This window comes from Dreissena polymorpha, chromosome 2 (genome assembly GCF_020536995.1).
Source record: "Dreissena polymorpha isolate Duluth1 chromosome 2, UMN_Dpol_1.0, whole genome shotgun sequence".
In the NCBI taxonomy this organism is placed as follows: domain Eukaryota; kingdom Metazoa; phylum Mollusca; class Bivalvia; order Myida; family Dreissenidae; genus Dreissena; species Dreissena polymorpha.
In genome coordinates, this window is record NC_068356.1 from 146062122 (window position 1) to 146082904 (window position 20783).

The window sequence follows — 20783 nt, forward strand, 5'->3', positions numbered from 1 at the left end:
CTCATATGTTTAAATTTCACTTCCATTCTTCATATGGTTTTCTGTTTTGTATCTATAGGTTTATGACCAGCAATATGTAATTATGTAAAATAAGCCGCGAAAACTCCGCGTAATATCCCGTATTGCGTGTGATCCAGCTAAGAACTGCACAGAAAAAGACATTCCCTATTCTTGGTCTTATTTTTTGAACTCTTTACCTTTCACAAACTCAAACCACAATCAACGCCTTATATCTTTTTTATAGATATTTCTTGTTAAGTTTGAAAAGAACTGTACATACCGGTAATATTAATAATTTTTTAAGCACAAAAGCTGTTATCTGTCTTTGCTCTGCAGTGTAATGGGTATCAAATCTTTGGCGGGAAAACCATGATTTACCAGGAGGATGATTACCATGGCTACAAAGGGCGCCATTAGCAACCACTGAAGATCTTCTAGAATTATCTGATTGAACCTGAAATTGAAAATATTTTTTTTATAAAACAATTTACTTGCAAATCTGACAAACATATCATAATATATTTAATTACAGTTATGTTTCTGCAATTTGAATATACTGATAATACTCCTAAAGGAAGTGCTGGGTTGCCAAGACAGATACAGTGGCTTATGGATAAAGGGAATCTCAACATGAATTTGACATCCAAAGGAAAAGGAATTAGAATAAGAGACAAAGCAGTAACCATTAACTCGATATGGAATGCACGATAAAAATTCACATTTATTTCAAACACTCAAGCCAATAGCACATGTGTTCAGGTCATTTAACTACATGTGTATATTGTTGTGATATATATTTTTAAGCTAGTATAAAAATGTGCAGTTTATATAATAACAATGTGAATTTATTTTAAAACAATTTAGATTTTTTTTCCACAGCAATATTAAGATTATTTCACAACAAGGTGGAGTTTATTTTAAAATTTAAAATAATGATGAGCCAGTTTCACAACAAAGTAGAGTTGTGAGCATCAGGAAATAAACACTTATTGGTGTCAGAACAAGTTGTAACCATGAATCAGATAACAAAACAGTTGTTAATTGGACAACAATGAAGATGTTAACATTGTTTTGACTCAACCAGACTTGACAAATACTTTTGAAACTAAAAAGAGACTTATACTTTGTTATGTTTAGGATTTGGACACTGCTTACAGAAAAGATATTATAGACAAACTAAGCTTGTCTCCCTTGCATTGGCAATAAAACACGTACCTTATAGGAAACATGTCTTGTGCTATCTGCCCATTTTTATTGGTAAGCACAAGAGTTATGTGCCCATGGCTAGGCCGTGGATAGGAGCTGACGAACACGGTGTATGGACCTGGGTTTGAGTAGACTGCCTTGTGAAGCATCATGCTACCAAAATAGATCTGGAATACAAACAGGCCACATGGAAACATGGCTTTCTTCATATGTGCTTAGTTATTTAACAATTAAAGTGTTATTCCTACATATATAATACACAGTAGTGCACTACACAATTTTCTATTGTAAGAGAAAATCAGATGTTTAGCTCCAACAAGAAATGTGTCTGTCAGAAACACTATGTCCCCTTCTGCACCGCTTTGATTTAGTTTTTTTTTACCTTTGACCTTGAAGGATGACCTTGACCTTTTACCACTCAAAATGTGCAGCTCCATGAGATACACATGCATGCCAAATATGAAGTTGCTATCTTTAATATAGCAAAAGTTATTGCAAAATGCTAAAGTTGGCGCAAACAGACCAACAGACAGACCAACAGACAGGGCAAAAACACTATAGTGGTGGGGGACATAAAAATCAACAATATCCTGATAGTCCATGTTTACGGGTATATGTTAGGGTAACTTATAGCTGTGTTACTTATGCTCTTAGAAAATTGCAGAGAGCTACTTTGTGTATATTTATAATTTACTGATGTTATTTATAAGTTGTTAAAGAACCAAGAATCAAGATAATCTCAAGAAAAAACACTTGTTATAAGTAAGAAACTGTGTTCAGTACAAGCATAAGCCCCAACTGGGATCATGTCAGTATTGATTCATTTGCTCATTTGATTAAGTCTGAGTAAAAAAGAAGGTCAATGTAAAAGGTCCAAATAAGGTGAGGGGATGTACATGTGTTGAAACTGTTTATAGAAAACATCAGTGCAAGTATGAACACTTTGACAAAGAGAGTCACTTTGGGTCCACGAAAAGTTGTGAACTTCTGAATCAGTCAAGTCCAAAAGTAGATAATTGTCCATGAAAATATGAGGTCAGGTTATGCGGGTGTGTTGAAAGTATTCAATGACATCATCCATTCAAATATCAAAGCTTTGTATGAATCATAATTGATGTTAAACAAAACTTGCCAATTTGGGTTAATGTCATAGGGACAGATAAACGAAGGGACTAACAAACGGACAGGCTAATCACTCTATGCTTCCTGCTTTATAAGCCTTATGTTCCATTTAGTAGCTTATGAAAGTATCTTAATAAATTAGGTTTATAACCATAAATACACAATAAGCAATACTAATATTCGTATAGAATGTAATTTATAGCAAGATGAAAACATAAACATTTGGATAAAAGTTTATACAAGTTTCTACATTTTGAGATATAGTCTTATACTTCCGAATAACATAAATATACAAATAAATTATGAAAGCATATTTCAAAGTTGCAAGATTAACAAATGCATATACCCATAGAGTATATAAGGGTGCCACAGAATCTGGCTTAATAAAGGCTGGATCAGTGATGTTGAAGTCAACATGAAAATGGCTGGCCGTGATTTCAGAGTGATGCCTACTTTCCCCAAGTACTTGTACACTTAGCTGAAAAACAATGGGAAAACTGGCGTTTACAATCCGCAGTCTCAAAGATCAAACCTGTCTTACCCTTACTGTATAGGCGGAGACCTTAACATCGGTTCTTTTGAATGCTGGATCGAAGAGCGTGAAATGAATGTAAAACTGGCCGCCGGTGACTTCTTTTTGGTTTCGGCTCTCATCTTTTATGTAAATACCCAGCTGGAACGTGCATAGTAAGAATCAAGTCTGGAAATCTCCATGTTTGATTTGTCAATTGATGGGCTATAACTCAAGAAATGCTGACAATCGAACTCCAACATCATTTTACTCCTTCAAACACTTCTATTATTATTTAAAGATCATGATTATAGTTTTTCTCATGGAATTCTCCAGACGGCATGTGGGAACAAAAATATATATATTTCATGTTTCAAATTCCTTCGACATTGACATTTGAACTCAAAATCAATAAGAATCTTCATTTCGTCCAAGTAACCATCATTATGATGACTGTAGGCCAAACGAGTTTCATGTTAGTATCTACAGTGAGACTTTAACCTCAAAATCAATTGGCATCTGCCTTATTTCTCAAGTAACCATCATACCAACATGTATGATGATGGGTCAACCGGTTCACTAAATATTGTGGAGAAATAAAAAGGTTTACAGACTTAAAGACCAACTTTTTAACTGACCAACCAAATATCTGACTGATACATTTACAGGTTCCAAAAAAAATATTTAATGTACTTCTTCTGTATGATAAACACCAATACATTAATGTCTGCACAAACAAACAGGGTGCCACAATTAAAACTGCACAGTAACATAGTAGAATACATGTTTTCTGGAGTTCAACATTTATCAAATGTTTGTCACCTTGTTCCCATGACAAATGATTGGACAAAAACACAGCTGTAATTTTTTTAAATAATACCTTTTACCCTAGAGTGTGACCTTGTCCATGGGGACGTTTCCTCATGGTGAACATTTGAATCATCTTATTTAATGCCACATAAATAAAGTAACATCCCAGACATTCTCAGACAGATGCATTGAATAGCTACGCATCATGATGCTCCCAATATTCATGTTAGTGTTCAATACTAGTATCAAAAATACAATAATTAATACTTATAGATAAATCATTAATGTCTAGTTGTTTTAAAGTAAAACTTTGCTTGGTAATGAGTCCTCAATTCCATATTTTTAAATAACTAAATCAGATGTCCACCATGTAATCAATGTTTTCCAATTTTAAAGCAAACAATCGTTAAACAGAACAAACATTTAAATCACCTTCAGTTCTGCAAACAGGAAATCATTTGCCGATCTCGTTTCAGCAGGCAACGACAGTGCATGCGTCTTTGAAAACATGTTGTCTGAAAGCATCTTCTCATTGGTCTCCTCCCCACTTCCCATGCAGATCAGAGTGCCATCACTGGTGGCTATTAATAGCTCCATTCCTTCTGATTGGGCCACCAGGTCATGTGACAGGATCTGGACCAATGAGGTTTCTCCGATGGGGAAATGGGTTCTGCAGGACTGGTCAGTGGATATCACATGCAGAGCCCCATCATTAGCAAGGAACACCTGCAGACAGAAAATATATATGAGCTGTGCTCTGGATAAACTGGGTTTAATGCAGGTGCGTAAAGAGCCATCCCAGATTTGCCTGTGCAGTCAGCACAGGCTAACAGGGATGACACTTTTCGCTTAGAATGGATTTTTCACTTAGAAGAGACTTTCTATAAACAAAATTCCGTGAAAGCAGAAAGAGGTTTACCTGTTTACTCTGTGCGGACTGCACAGGTAATTTGTAGACACTTTACCTTCATGCATTAAGCCCCATTTTCCTGGAGAGCGGCTCACATGTGCAATTATTTGGACGCAATTCTTATATTATATGATAAATTTTAGTTATTTCATGATATTATACAAGTGTTGAATTACAATATCATTTATTATTAACTGGCATAAAGGCACATTGAAGGACATGACATGGTTTTTTGTGTGTTACTTCATTATATTATAAAAGTATTGAATATTATATTCACTGTCAGAAAGACACATTAATTGTTGTTAAGTTTACTTGACTTCTTAAATACCATTATTGATAATCTTTTACTGATGCTAAAATTTGGGACAAAATCCGAAAATAGATAGATGTTCATGAATATGAAATGAATTGTTGTTTGCGGACAACAATTGAAATTCTGTTTATTTATAGTTCAAAAGCATGATTGAGCATATTTCCCAAAATCTAGTTTCGTGTACTTCATGCATCTATCGTCTTATATTACATCTTACATGAACAGTTTACAGTTGTGAAGGTTGCTTATTACATTATTGTCATGAAACCTCATATAATCACTTTTAACCAATCTTTTGTTGTCATAAATTAAGTATACAAGTGAAGTATGTAATAGTAAAAAAGAAAACAGAAACAATCCAGCAAATTAAGTCTTTTTCAATTATAAAAGAAGCTTTTCGCATGCAACATATATGCTACAGCGATATCAGGCAATATCAGGCTGGTAACTGGTAAGGAGCTATCCTGTCTGCTTATGAAACCACAAAACTTTGCATGACTTTATAATAGGTATGCAAGAGGGTACAAATAACATTAACTAGTTAACCTTTAGCTGTAACCGATTATTTCTAAGTCTCTATAACGCTCAAAATCAACGAACATTTCGTAAAGTATTTCGTAAAATAAAGTTAACACCTAAACAATCAGTGTTCCTTATAGCTAGAGCCACAATTTCAACGCTGGATGTAATATGATTACATAGATTTGTGTAGATACAAAATGCTCGTTTTTATTTCTTTGTGACACAATTAATTCCCCGTTAAGATATCTATTCATACGACACACGAACACCATGTTAGTGTTCATGTGTCGTATGAATAGATATCGTTGTGGGAAATAAAAATAGAAAAACAACGAGCATTTTGTATCAACAAACATCTATTTTACCAGAACACATCTGGCGTTGAAATTTCGGCAATTGCCATAAGAAATACTGTTTTTAAATTGGTTAAGTTTATTTTACGAAATATTGTATGAAATTCGTTGATTTTGAGAAGTAATGTTTCTTTAAGTATACATTAAAAATGTCATACCGCTTGTACAAGTAATCTCTATAGAAACGAAATTAATTTTAGATCGCTTGTCGTGATAACATATCCGTTTCTTAATAAAAATTTATTATACCATTTTTACAAATTTTTTAAAAGTAAGCTACATTTTGTATTTATATTCCTGCGTTAAGTCATATAGGTAAAAAGATATAAGAACTAAACAAAGTTCGCTGTCATGTGTCATTCATTTATTTTTGGCAAGACCGCTTATATTGTGTTCCCTTCATATTGATCACAAACATGTTGTGTTCCTTTGTTCATTCTATTTTAATTTGTTAAACTCAAATTAACTTATTATAAAAATGTTTTTTAATCATATTAATTTCTGATAAAACAAATACAACGTCAACTCAACAAGATTTTAACTTTGAATGCAATTCTTGATAAAATTATGTACTTATAAACACTTTATTTTGCAAAAAAAACACAACAGTAATGGGTAGTTGAAAACAAAACATTAAAATAAGCCCTCTAATGTATCAACTGATTTTTATCGCAAGTTCCATAAATGTGTCAATTACATCTTTGCTAAAGCCCGCACTCCACGCAGTTTGCTAGTTAAATGTTTGCGAGTTAAAAAAAACAATAGTGCCTATTATCAAAATGCACCTCCTGTTTGTAACAGAAAAGGGACTGACTTATTACTTTGTTTGTGGACACGTTATTTATTACCCTTGGTGGTGCGGCATGTTGTTCTTACTAATCTCCAGCCCGAGTTGGCAATATGTCGCCCGCAAAACATAATATTGTATGAATTATTCAATGATAAAAGACTATTTTTTTTTTCAGATTAACCTTTTCCCAAAAATGTAATGGTTAACTTGTTTTTTCTGTAGGCTAACTGATTAACCTCATGCATCCCTACTTTATAGCAAACAGCCTACCTCCTGACCAGACTACATGATTATGCAGGCTGGTCTGCAGCTACACTGGCCCCCTATTGCATGAGACATATATTTGAACGGCGCTGCCCATTAGTAGACGCTTAAACATCAGTGCTACTCACCAGATCCAGGGTCTGTCTGGTCCTGGACACCCTTGTAGCAATCACATTGGACAGTATCGGGTGACCTACATGGATTGGCCAACCATCCAGTACCTTGCCAGTGACCCCCGATATAGCATAGACATCCCTGTAACATAAAATAGTGTACAAAACTATTGTAATTTGCCATGAAATTTGAACTTAATTAACCCATTAGGCCTTCACTTTCAATATTTCCTATGATGTTTGGCCCATGAAAACAAATTTTCAGAGATCGTTTAAATGAGAATAAAGATAAAATAAAATGAACACTTCCAAAAATACTTAAAGTAACATTACTACTCAAAATCAACGAAAATTTCGTACAATATTTCGTAAAATAAAGCTAAACAATTAAAAATCATTGTTCCTTATGGCCAAAATTTCAACACCAGACGTGGTCTGGTAAAATAGATGTTTGTGGATACAAAATGCTTGTTTTTATTATGGTTTTAACATGGTACCATTTTAGTGTTCGTGTGTCTTATCAATAGATATATTTGCAGGAAATTAACGTGGAATTTATTGTGGTCACAAATAAATAAGAACGAGCATTTTGTATCTACAAAAATCTATGTAATCATAGCACATCTAGCGTTGAAATTGTGGCTATTGCTATAAGGAACACTGATTGTTTAGGTGTCAACTTTATTTTACAAAATACGTTACGAAATTTTCCTTGATTTTGAGCGTTATAGAGACTTTAATCTGCCTGTATGACTGAATTGTTGTTGTTGAAATGTGTTAGTTTGTTACAATAATATCAAAAGCATGCTCACATGTGTAGATAGTGATGTTAACCCTTGCTTATCCTCACAATATTTACCCCTTCACTTGCCATGATATGTATACAGTATACTACACACTACAAATTATCTGACATTTTCTTACTTAATTCTGAAAAAATCCATAAGGAAATGAAAACCAGAATTTAACAAATGTGTTTTCCCACAACATCCAAAAGTCAAAGTTCCACATACACAGAGGTGGGGAACATTTATAAGACACCACTCTTCTATGTTCATAGAACATGCAGACAGCTTTAACAACATTTTGACCTGAAATATGGGTTATTAAGTTGAATTGAAATACTGATCCAACAAATATTTTAATGCTAACTGAATCATGACAACATTTGACTCGATAGCGATACATAATGAGTATTGTCTGTTTTTAATCTATTTGAAAGAGTATTTTATTTTCTTTAAAGTGTTAACTGTTCACCTTATCGGTAATGAATTGCAAGGCTATACTTCAATTTATTAAACATTTATAGCAAATTCTCTTGATATTTCTGCACTCTCATAAGTCAAATTTCACCCATCTCAAAGTCACCTGTTGATTATCTTTAATATCATGGTAACAAAGTTCAGCACTTTGGAAAAGTCCAATACTGATTTTATTGCGCAATTACAAAAACAACGAAACTCACCCTTCATTAGTTGGTATGAGAACCTCCACATATCCATCCCCATCAATATCAATGAGTCGACTGCCCGGAGAGTTCTCCCCAGAGATCTTGGCTTCCCAGAACAGTGTCCCATCTTGGTTGACACACACCACATTCCCACTGGTGTCAATTGCTATCAGCTCGAGGGTTCCGTCCTTCGTTATGTCTGCCACCGTTACCTGATATAAGGTTTTACATTGTGGGATCTATCTTTCTGTCTTAAGGAGTGTTGCGGCAGTTTATTTCAACGAGGATACATTTATAGCAACACTGATGATGCTATTATTACAACTCAATATTTTTGTTATCAGTATCATCAGAAATGACCGAGTTGGTTCATAATACAGTTGTCAGTGGTTCGATCCCAGGTGGGGTTAATTTTTTTTTCTTTCTTTAATTTCATTCTTGTTTAGTATTGTAACCCTTTAGTCCTGTTGTTTACATTTATCAATTTAAAGCGTTTAATTACAAACTACAAAACATGCCGAAATCTGTGAACAAGTACATGTAAGTTATTAATGATTACCGGGTAAGGGCGAGTTTGATACTGTATGGTATTATGTTTGTGATTAAATATTGTTTTTTATTAATGGCTTTTGGTAAGCTGTTGTGATCCCAGTTAAGATTGTAAACAATTTCTAATGGTTATGAATATTTCTAACAATCTATGTACCGGTACTTGGGTTTTGCCTAATTGCTGTATTTTATTAAATTTGACGTAGATGGTATGGATAGTTAAAACAAAAAATCTCTGTTAAAAGTGCGGTGACCCCCTTTTTTTATTTGTGTTTTATGATGACAATACGTAGATGAACATATTTTAGCAGTTTCGCAGAATTCAATTTGACAGAACAAATTTAAATTATATTTATGTGGTTACAATAGTAAAAAAATGACATTTTTTAGGGTGACATAAAAAACAAAACAAAGAAAATCTTAAAATTTAACGTGTGTACTCCATTTTATTGGTAGTATGTGGTTTTATTAAATGGTGTATGATTTATCTTAGCTAATATAATATCTACATGTTGCCAATTTCAAATGTTATTAATCAATTTTACACAATTAGAGATTTTTCAGTTTTATTGAAAAAGTACATGTTATATAATGGTGAATAAAATCAAAACAAGGCCGGTGACCCTGTTTTTATTTCATTTTTCATATAGTATTTGTATATATATCTTAAATATAAATTTTGGACAAAATCTATTTGGTGAAAAAAATCAGCAAAACTGCAGCAACACCCCTTAATGAAACTTCACTTTATTGACTTTGAATAAACATTTTAGGAACTTTCATGATATTTATAAAGAATTAGACTCATACAAAAACGGCTTCTCCTTATTATTATAAGACCATATTTGTAGTCACTAATTGATGAGAAAAATGTTAAAATGACAATTCAATTGGTCTTTATCGAAGCAAATTGATCTCACAGCATCAAAACTGAAAATAATATCAGCCTCGCTTGGGGAAAACTGGGCCATGATTGCCGTTAAGTGTTGTCCCAAATAAGCCTGTGCGGCATGCACAGGCTTTTCAGGGGTGACACTTTCCACCTTTATGTATTCTTTGTTTAAAGGAAGTCTTCTTGAACCAAAAATAAATTTTACGTGGAAAGTGTCGTCCCTGATAAGCCTATGTGGACTGCACAGGCTAAACTGGGACAACACTTTGCCTATGCATAAGGCCAGGTTTTCCCAGTACAAGGCTCCTATGATTCCCCAGTGCTACCTGTCCATGTATTGTACCCATGCTGTAGGGGAAGCCACTCCTGTCCCTCACTCCGTTCTCAAGGTTGATTACGTGGATGCCGCCTGCCGATGTTCCAATGACGATCTCCAGGTGACTCCCATTCCTGTCCATGTCAATCACAGTAGGAGAGAACAGGACGTAGCCGGGGAAACCGGAGGTTTTCTGTTTAAATTAGTCAGCAAAGTTACCAATGTTTGATGACTGCTTTTTGGAGTTTTCAGGTGACAAATTATTTACTATATGTAATTGATAACCAAGCTGAATTTAAGTAGTTTAAATTTGTTTAATTAGTGTGCTTCATGTTTTTTAAGTTAAATTGTTGCTCAGGTCCAATCAACAATCAGTCATCAACTACATGAATGATTCATCATGAGCCAATATTGTCAGATCATGGCTGAAAATAAAAGCTTTTGGATTAATTGAAAACTGTTGAAAACTGTTGCTGTAGTTTTTTCTCTTTATTTGCAAGTAATAGCATACATCTACCAAATGTGATCACAATTTTTAGTATAATAAAAACAACTGTTTTCAAAATAGAAGCTTAACAATCAGTAGTTATCGGCAATTACTGTTGAATACTTATTCCCCCAAATTGTGTACAATACATAGTAATTCATTTAAGTGAGCTGCACTTTGGGAAAATGGGGCTTCAAGCATGTGGGTTGTGTCGTTTCAATTTTTCATTTTAAGAAAGTCTCTATTAAATGAAATTCCAGTCTATGCATAAAGTGTCGTCCCTGATAAGCCTGTCTTATCAGAGATGACACTTTGTGCACATGCATTAAGCCCTGTTTACCCAGAGCCCAGCTCAAATATATCCCAATTTCCGAATCCAATAGATATTGGGGGCGTACCATGGTGAGATCAAGGTAGATCGAATGCTGTACACTAAGGTCAGACAGGTCGATCACTGTGACTCCAGACACCACGTACTTCCCAAGGTCTCCCTCTCCTATGTTGTTGATGTGATCAAAATTCTCAGGCAGCCTGCAGAACACATCCCCACAGTTATAAAACATTAAGTAGCAATTGGTTAAAACTAACCATGGTTTTTGTATGCACATATATTTCATAAACTCTAGCTTGTAAATTTATCTCCTTCAAAAATTACAAATATAAAGCAAAAATCATGCCAATTCAGCAGGGAATTTTGTGTCTGAAATCTACTCAAGATCTAACTATCAGTTAAAATTTAATACAACTGGGTCTGGCTGAGAAAGCATTCTATTCGAAACATGTGCCTTTCTGGACAATGGGTACCCATGTATAAGCAGTTTTCTGTGATGCTCCATTAAGTCTCGTTCTGAGCTAATGGGCTATATGCATGCAAATAAACTGTTGTCCCAAATTAGCCTTAGAAGTCTGCACGGCCTATAAGAGAAGACACTTTCATCCTTAACTGGATTTTAACTAAGAAGAGACTTTCAGCCTTCACACAAAGATACAATAAAAGCGCAAAATGTTGTCCCTGGTTAGCCTTAGTGGACTGCTTTTATGGAATTTTTTGTTAACAATAAGTATCTTCTTAAACAAAAACCAGTCTAGACAAAAAGTGTTGTCCCTGGTTTACAGCCTGTGTTAACTTTACAAACATGCACTAAACCCTGTTTTCCCAAAGTGAGGCGCAGTAAAGGCTCATTTGAGCCTTGTTTTGAGAAAACTGGGCTTAAGGTAGTGCACACATTATGACTTCCCGCAAATTCTTCGAAGATTGAAGAGTCTGTGTAAAGTTGCTGTGGCCGAGTTGTAAAGGCGATAGACTTGAAATCTTTTGGGATCTTCCCGCACAGGTTCGAATCCTGCCCACAACACATACTTTTGCGACGCGTTTTATTTCTTTTCTCTTGTGATTTGATTTAATATAGCATATAAGCGAAGTTTATTGTTAAATATGTTGCAATTTTTATGCACATTCTTCAATTTGTAAAATTAAAACAACTTTATGGCTAAATTGGGTGATTTACTGCTGAAAATACGAATGCATGCATGTTGCATTTTTATTTTTATTTCAAAAAGTAAATGGTAAATCCTCTATAAATACTAAGTTCAAAATATTACTTAAATAATATTATGTTGAATTTTATGACACTTTCTTTTTAACCAACCCAATTTCTACTTGGCTGAAACCACTTACATTTCATGGCGCTCTTCCATATATAACATGTTATAAAAAATAAATGTCTGTAAAAGAATACTTATTTCAGCTTGTTTAAACTTTAAACACCTTTACTGCATCTGTACACACCAACTGCATGCCCATATTCGGAAATCTTGATGAATTATTGAACTTAAATATACCCCAGGGGTGCAAATAAACTGGACAAAAGCCGAGCGTGGGGGTGGTTTTGAAAAAATCTGTATTTTTTTTTAAAAAGCACGGTAAGCCTACCTAAAAATGTAGTTCAGTGAAATGATGCTGATTAAGAAAATAATACATTAGATTATATTTGGAAAGGTGCCGCACCATTATGAGTGCGCTACCTTAATGCATGTGTGTAAAGTGTCATCCCAAATTAGCCTGTGCAGTCTACACAGGCTAATCAGGGACGACACTTTCCGCCTAAACTGGATTTTCGTGTAGAAGATACTTCCTTTAAACAAAAAATACTATAACAAGATGTGTTTGTGAAACACAATGTCCCCCTATATGACGTTTGACCTTGAAGGTTGACCTTGACCCTTCACCACTCAAAATGTGCAGCTCCTTGAGATACAGATGCATTTCAAATATAAAATTGCTAACTTCAATATTGCAGAAGTGACATTACATGAGCAATTTGACCCATATATTTGACCTTGAAGGATGACCTTGACCTTTACCTTTCACCACTCAAAATGTGCAGCTCCATGAGATAGACATGCATGCCAAATATCAAGTTGCTATCTTCAATATTGCAAAAGTATTCATAAAATAAGCGATTTGGGCTACATATATTTGACCTCTGACCTTGAAGGATGACCTTGACCTTGACCGTTCACCACTCAAAATGTGCAGCTCCATGAGATACACATGCATGCCAAATATCAAGTTGCTATCTTCAATATTGCAAAAGTATTCATAAAATAAGCGATTTGGGCTACATATATTTGACCTCTGACCTTGAAGGATGACCTTGACCTTTCACCACTCAAAACATGCAGCTCCGTGAGATACACATGCATGCCAAATATCAAGTTGCTATCTTCAATATTGCAAAAGTATTCATAAAATGAGCGATTTTGGCCACATATATTTGACCTCTGACCTTGAAGGATGACCTTGACCTTTCACCACTCAAAATGTGCAGCTCCATGAGATACACATGCATGCCAAATATCAAGTTGCTATATTCAATATAGCAAAAGTTATTGCAAAATGTTAAAGTTGGCGCAAACAGACCAACCAACCAACAGACCAACCAACCAACAGACCAACCAACCAACCAACCAACAGACAGGGCAAAAACAATATGTCCCCCACTACTATAGTGGGGGACATAAAAAGCAGAAAGTGTCGTCCCTGATTAGCCTGTGCAGACTGCACATGCATTAAGCCCCGTTTTCTCAGAATGCGACTCATATCTTGTATCAGTCCAGTATTGTGGTACCTGTAGTCCTCTTCATCAAAGAAGTATGAGACGGGTATAACCAGCTCCTGCATGCGGTCATCATTGTTCAGATCTGCTATCACGGGGGTGGCCATAATGTGGGCGTCAACAGGAATGTAACCGGCCCTCTGTGGTCAAGATTTCCATCAATTATTTATATTTTTACATCAAGGGCTCACAGTGGAACTTTTGACAATGCATATTATAATCTCTTATTAAGATAAAATTCTTTCATGCTTATCATTCAGTATGACTCAAGCTGAGGAAAAAAAATTAATGTGGTGCAGTTTTAATGATGCAAGTAAGTCAACTAGAAACATAGTGATATAAATTTAAATTTGCATTTTAAATATGTAGCAACTCAGTTATATCACACCATAAGTGCTATAGATATGACGTTGATATGAAAATGCATAAATATTATTGTACAGATTGTAAAAATCAATAACTTTGGAACAATGTTGGTTTGAATGTACGAATATTATAATTACATGTCTATTGTCAGACATCACAAAAAGGTGATATACGACTGAAAACTTCACAAATAAGCACTCCAAAATGTGCAATAACATAATCAATAAATATACATGTAGACTATTAATCCATGTTGTTTTTGTTTTTTTATCGAGTGCACCGGGATTGTCTCCCATATGGCCATCGCCCCCAGAAAGACGCGTTAGTTGGTTACGGGGGATAGTGCAAGATACAGGAGACACCCCGTTCCAGAGGTGACCCTGGGTCTTTTAGTGCCCGGTGTATAGCACTTAGTACACTGCACCTCGGTTTAACGTCTCATGCGAAAGACGAGTAAGTAGGTAAGGTGCAGCGGGGGATCGAACCAGCGATCTCTGGATTGTGAAGCCAGTGTGTTACCACTAGACCACGGATCCCCTACCAATTAATCCATGTAACCCAGCACTGATTTTGAAGGCCAGAAAACAATGGAAGTGTGAAAACAAAAAGCTAAAATTGGCCTAAAACACCAATCTGAGTTGAATGAAAACAACTGTAAAAGACTTGACCTAGTAAAATAAGATTTTTACAGAACTTGACTAAGAATTACTTAGATTTGACAGACTTACCTAATTTTTGGACACACATGACCCAGATTCACACTTTCCTAAGATATTGTCAAGATAAACATTGTTACCAAGTTTATCTAGGTTAAGTAATACATGTGTATTCAAGAGTGGTTACATGTGTTGTTTTAAAGATTTGGCCTGGTGACCTAGTTTTTTACATGCATGACCCAGATTTAAAATCAGCTTAGACAAACATTTTGACTAAATTTTATCAAAACTGGATGAAAATGTTGCCTCTAGAGGGATAACAAGGCCTCTAGAGTGATAACAATGTAAAATAAGACTGTGCACAAGTTGCAGTGTTTTTTTCACAATTTTGGGAATGGGACCTTGTCCTTGTTGGGAAAATCATATTATTTTTACTAAAATTGAGAAATTAGTGTAGCTGATTTTTTTTTAAAACAATACTTAAAAATGAAAATGTGATTGAAATTGATAAATTTTAAAAGTGATTTTAATATTATATTTACTCAGGTTCAGTTTATAGAGATGGATTTGAGATTAATTAAATTTTGCGACTTATTTTTTTTTTTTAACCTTAAGTTGGGAATATTTAGGTCCCATTCAGGAAATAATATACTTCTTCATAGGGAATAGGTCCCGCTACCCATATTTGAATGAAAAAAACCCCAAAAAACTCTTACACTATATGAGACACAACGCCGGACATAGTGTGACCTCAATAGCTCATCATGAGCACAAAAAAACCCACATACAATTGCCAAAATGATTATGAGTTTGATGAAGGAAGTTAAATTTGTACTAAGAATACCATTTTGGTATCAGGATGATGGTAATTTCACAATTAGTATTAATTTTACCCGAGTGCTGGAGATGTACTGCTGCATATTCTCTGCCGACACTGCTACAACCTGCGTGTACCAGTCTTGCTTCACGTAGACTGGAGGAACCTGTATAGAGTAACAATCTATTTTAGAAAATATTGACATCCAAATGCATCACTTATAAACCAATTTTTTTAATTATAGGTAATGAACTATAGAAGATCTGGTTAAATGTATTGTTTTGGCACTCATAAAGTAACGAAAAATAAGTTGTAGATCTTTACAAAGAACAAGTTAGAGTAAAATAAATGAAAAAAATCAAGGGCAAATTGCAAACTTGTCATGAGTAGTCATCAAAATACTGATCAAAATGAAGGTGATGTAAGTTCATGTGGACATCTTCAAACCTGCATGAATTTTCCCTGCACAGCTGTTCCATTGCCAGTGTAGAATAGAAGCTCACCAGAGGAGGTGGAGAACATGATATCAAGCATTCCATCACCATCTATATCATACTGAAGAGGAACAAATGGCTGTTATATTCACCTCTAAACAGGCAAAATGCAATAATCACTTCTAAAAAAACATGCTTATACCTTTTTATTTTGACAACAAGGGAACTGTAAATCTTTTTTATTGTAAATCGTCTCATTGACAATTAAAAAAATATGGTAACCATACATGATATAGCATAGATAAGAAAAATAAAGATCAACTAAATTAATATTCATCAAATTATGTTAGAATCACAATAAGTTTTTCTATTAGTGTTATTACATTGGCAATAAACAACTCATCATCATCATCATCATCATCATAATCATCATCATCATCATCATCATCATCAAAGTTGTTCTAGATAAATCTCCACTGACACTCACCTGTAAAGGAGATGCAAAAATGGAACTATCCAACATCTGTGTTGGCCATTTGGTATTTTTCAAGGTTGTCCCAGTTTCGGCTTCAAGGACTGTCTGTGTCTCACTAAGAGGGGCGGCAATGATATCCAGCATCCCATTGGCATTCACGTCTGTGATCAGAGGGGTGGCTGCAAATGGGGAGTGGGCCACTTCTGCAGTCCACAACTTCATCAGGTTGTACCCACATCTAGAAACACCAACTATCAGCTCAATTCTGATACAAGGGTATTTTTATAGAGTTTGCAGGTCTTTTTTCTACTGTTTTCATTGGTCTGAATACGTGACACTTGTCCAAAGTGAAATATGATAAGAAAATGATTATGTTAATGTTCTCACCATCAGGAAAGAGGCTTTTTAATATAAATACACAATATATTGATGTTTGAAATGGTTTACGCTGTAGATGCGTACAAAGGGACTTGTACGTACGTAGCAGCTAATATTATCACATGGCTGTAGAAAAATGGTGTAATTCAGTTCTATAAATGGACATGATGAAATATACTTGTACTGAGATTAAATTGTTACCACATACGTGTTTTAACGGGTATTGTTTACACAACTTATCCGACATAAGTAATTAATTGCTAACCATTTGCATTTAACTGTTCAAAGTGATTTTTTTTGCTTTTATTTGTAACAGCCTGTGCCATTTGAATTGGAAAAATTAGCGCGATAAACCATGAAATTGGGAAAAATAGTGTGATAAACCATGAAATTGGGAAAAATTAAGTATTATAAATATGATTATAAGTAACAGAATTAAAATTGTTCTTAAGTTTTTCTAAGACATGTTCAGGGGTTTTTCTAGCCATTTTGGGAAAAGGAGTCTGGTCAAATTGGGATTTTTTTTAACTGATAAAAGTGGCAAATTTGGGAATTATGTATAGACAAAAATGAAAAAGGTCACTAAATTTAAGTTATATATTTTGTAGGATTTAAAAAAAAGAGTTGAGATCTGGAGTTAAGAAATCGTAAGTCATAAGAGACTGCTTTCTTTTTTGGAAATTGGGCTTTTTTTGGAGAAATTTTGGTCAGCTTTTTGGGAAAAAACGTTGATCTTTGCGATTGTGAAGCAGCTGAAAATCGGCGGTAATTTTTAGCAAAAAAAATCACTGGTTCACAAGTAACAATTGATTAAAGTAATTGTTTACAGTAAAAAGATGTGATGATTATGCCCGACATTGTCATTATGCATTGTTTATTTACCATTTTATATTATGTTAATAATATAACTGTGATTCCTTGTTAAACAATCTGCGATAAACGCTTACTTCATGACCAATGTCAATCAAAAATAATGGTCTCGAGTTAATCCTGCCCTCTTATGCATTCTGGTTACCCATTGGATGCTGAGCATCACAGTTTGGCGACTGCAAAGTTACCTGACACAGGGGTTGTTCAGCACTGTCTGCGCCTCCGGAAAACGGAGGCACTCCCAAAGCAAACGGACCCCATCCCAAACCGAAATTATAAAAAACAAGGGACAAAATTGTCACAAAACCAGGTTTTCATTGTGAAAAAAAATCTGATTAAGGGAGACAACTCAAACTGAACTTTTGAAATGAACAAACAAAATTAACCCCCTTTGTAAGTTTGTTTCAAAATAAATCTATTTTAAGTTGTGGTGACCTTGACATTGGAGATATTGACGTGATTCTTTCGTGCGACACACCGTCCCATAATGGTGAACAAATGTGCCAAATAATTGTAAAATCTCACAATGAATGACATAGTTATGGCCCAGACAAGCTCATTTATTGCCAATTTTGACCTTTGAACTCAAAGTGTGACCTTGACCTTGGAGATATCGACGTAATTATTTCGCGCGACACACCGTCCAATGATGGTGAACAAATGTGCCAAATGACTTTAAAATATGACAATGAACGACATAGTTATGGCCCGGACAAGCTTGTTCCGCCCGCCCGCCAGCATTTGCCAATCTAATAACCAGTTTTTTCCTTCGGAAAACCTGGTTAAAAACCTGGTTAAAAATCCCAATTTCCCAAAAAAAACAACAAAAAAAACATTGTTTTTTTAAGAATGAAGTGTCTTATAACATTTGTGACTAACCAGTGTTTGTTTTGGTAAAAAATATCTGCTATAAGGAGAGTAACTGTAACTGAAAAACAAAATTGCAGTACTTGAATAAACGTTGAACATGCCCAATACTGCATCTGTTTATATAAAGAAGACAAAATAAAAGCAAATTTATTTGTTAAACCACTGAACTATTTAAGCATGATAAATTTACATTTTTTTCCCAAAAGAGCCGTTTCATCGAAGCAAAAATTCCCAAAATGGCCAATTTTGTCGATAAAAAATTCCCAATATGGTCAGACTCCTTTTCCCAAAATAGGCGAAAAAAAACCTGTGACAATTTTTGGTGTCAGAATACATGACTGTGTAATTTGACTAAATTATTTTATACACATATCATGCTATCTCATAATCAGTATCTATTACCCCATGTGGCGTTTCTGGCGATTACACGGGGAGTAAACAGAATGAATGATCAGATTTCCTTTTGTGATTAGTACGTCGGGTGTATTAGAAAAAAGTGAACATGGGGATTATCAAAATTGCACTTTTTGTAAAATGGACATACATGATCGACGTTTTTGGGCGTTATTTACACCCGGTCATCCATTAACGGAAGCACTGCTGGGATAGTTTTTATTATAATTTAATGAAAATATGTACATTGAAATAATGTGTTTAATATGTATTCTTATTTGAACAAGAATAAGTCCATGATTGTTAAAATAAAACGTTAATTCTGTAAATTAATCTATAAACATATTTCATATGTATCCGGAACGTTCTATCCGAAAGATAATCAAATACATTATTAGAAAATATGACACCTCAGACGTTCTATCTGATCTGCCTTTGCTTTTGAAGCAAGGTGGACATCATCTTCTGTGCGAACTGTAAACAGACAAATGCAGAAAACATGAACAAATGCGTTATATATCATCTTGTACTAATTAAATAAAGCATTGTTGTTGTTGTTTTATTGTTATTGTTGAACATGTCTAAAACACGTCGCCTGCTGTCTAGCGCGATGCATGTATTCTATAGGTCTTTGAGTAAACGTATACTTTATTTGGATGCTAAATTAGATATTTCGAATATGTTTAATAGCCATCCATAGACTGTAGCATGCAGCTGTGAATGAATGAAAAATTATACATTTGAGTGACGATCTCAGATTTCTGCTTTTGTATTTTATTTTTGCTTTTGTACTTTATGTTGCCTGTGCCTGCTCATAGTTGTGTTGCTCATAGTTGTGCTGCTTTTCGCTATGTTACTAGTTTTATTGTGAGAAAGCTGCTGATCAGTTCACCCCAAATCTGATTTGAGATGATATTCGTTCTTAGATAAGTTTTATCCGGTCGCACTTTTGTGTTTCTTTTTGTGTTCAGTTTTTTATTTCCTTTTCTCTTATTGCAGTTTTTAGTCCTATCCACAGGAATAGATCAGCAGCTTCCTACACAGCTTTTAAACTCTCATATTGTTTTATTTGTGGTTGCAAATGTACGATTAATTTTGCTTTATATTGCTTCTGGTTTCCATCGATGCTTTATTACTACCTGGTCATTTTAAATAACTTCTTGCACTGACTCTGCTGCTGGTCCAGCTAATCTACATCCTTACATTGATTTGTTTGTTTTAAACATATTTTACCCCGTGCGTGCCACGATGATTATAATATCATGACTTAAATTGCCCCTCCTAGTGCAACACCAGCAGGAAAGTAAGGAATATGTCTACTGTAGATTAATTTGTGTTGTATGCCTTAAATTGTATCGACTGTTTGTGTATTTGTATTTCTTATGATTATGTATTTGTATTTTAATACCCAAGTAATTGTCTTTCTTTTAACTAGCTTCTTTACTCTTGTTTTACTGTTTACATTTGTTGTATAGTCGGTTCAAAAGCTTCACAGCTTATGTTATTTGTTATTGTCTTGCCGACTCAAAATAAAATTTATTTGATTTGATTCGATTTGAAAACATGTCATGAAAACCTAACCTAATGTAACCAGTCATCCGGAAGACAAAACACAATCCGCTTCCTGAGACGCAACTTGTCCAGATGCCCACCTAGTCTATAAGCACGCACAAAAACAATTAGAGTATGCTGCACGTGCATGTGACCCTTACAAACAGACGTGCATCGCCCAGCTTGAAGCCGTTCAGAGACGCACTGCTCGCTACATGAAGGCGGACTATATAACCCCAACAG

At 34.7% G+C, this 20783-nt stretch overlaps 1 protein-coding gene across 2 annotated transcripts; it reads right to left on the reverse strand.

Moving 5' to 3' along the window:
* Positions 1–268: 268 nt before the first annotated feature.
* Positions 269–19548, reverse strand: LOC127869338 (uncharacterized). Of its 2 annotated transcripts, none has more exons than XM_052411833.1 (13): positions 19400–19548; positions 16491–16716; positions 16017–16124; positions 15646–15735; positions 13743–13870; positions 11010–11142; positions 10135–10317; positions 8383–8579; positions 6933–7059; positions 4082–4375; positions 2675–2806; positions 1216–1373; positions 269–454 (listed from the first exon to the last, which is right to left on the reverse strand). In XM_052411833.1, the coding sequence occupies exons 1-13, from the start codon at positions 19510–19512 to the stop codon at positions 316–318; spliced, it is 2028 nt and encodes a 675-aa protein (XP_052267793.1). In that variant the 5' UTR covers positions 19513–19548; the 3' UTR covers positions 269–315. The 2 variants fall into 2 exon arrangements, with proteins under 2 accessions (XP_052267793.1, XP_052267792.1); XM_052411832.1 differs by lacking the exon at positions 2675–2806 and adding an exon at positions 2870–3001.
* Positions 19549–20783: the final 1235 nt, after the last annotated feature.

What these genes read in the sequence shown, in the direction of transcription:
- LOC127869338 (XM_052411833.1), bottom strand. Translation starts at nt 19,512, where the DNA reads ATGATATATAACGCATTTGTTCATGTTTTCTGCATTTGTCTGTTTACA. An exon ending in TGCAGGGAAAATTCATGCAG is followed by an intron (nt 15,736 to 16,016) that starts GTTTGAAGATGT and finishes TACTCTATACAG; the next exon opens with GTTCCTCCAGTCTACGTGAA. An exon ending in TGGGTACAATACATGGACAG is followed by an intron (nt 8,580 to 10,134) that starts GTAGCACTGGGG and finishes ACCTTATATCAG; the next exon opens with GTAACGGTGGCAGACATAAC.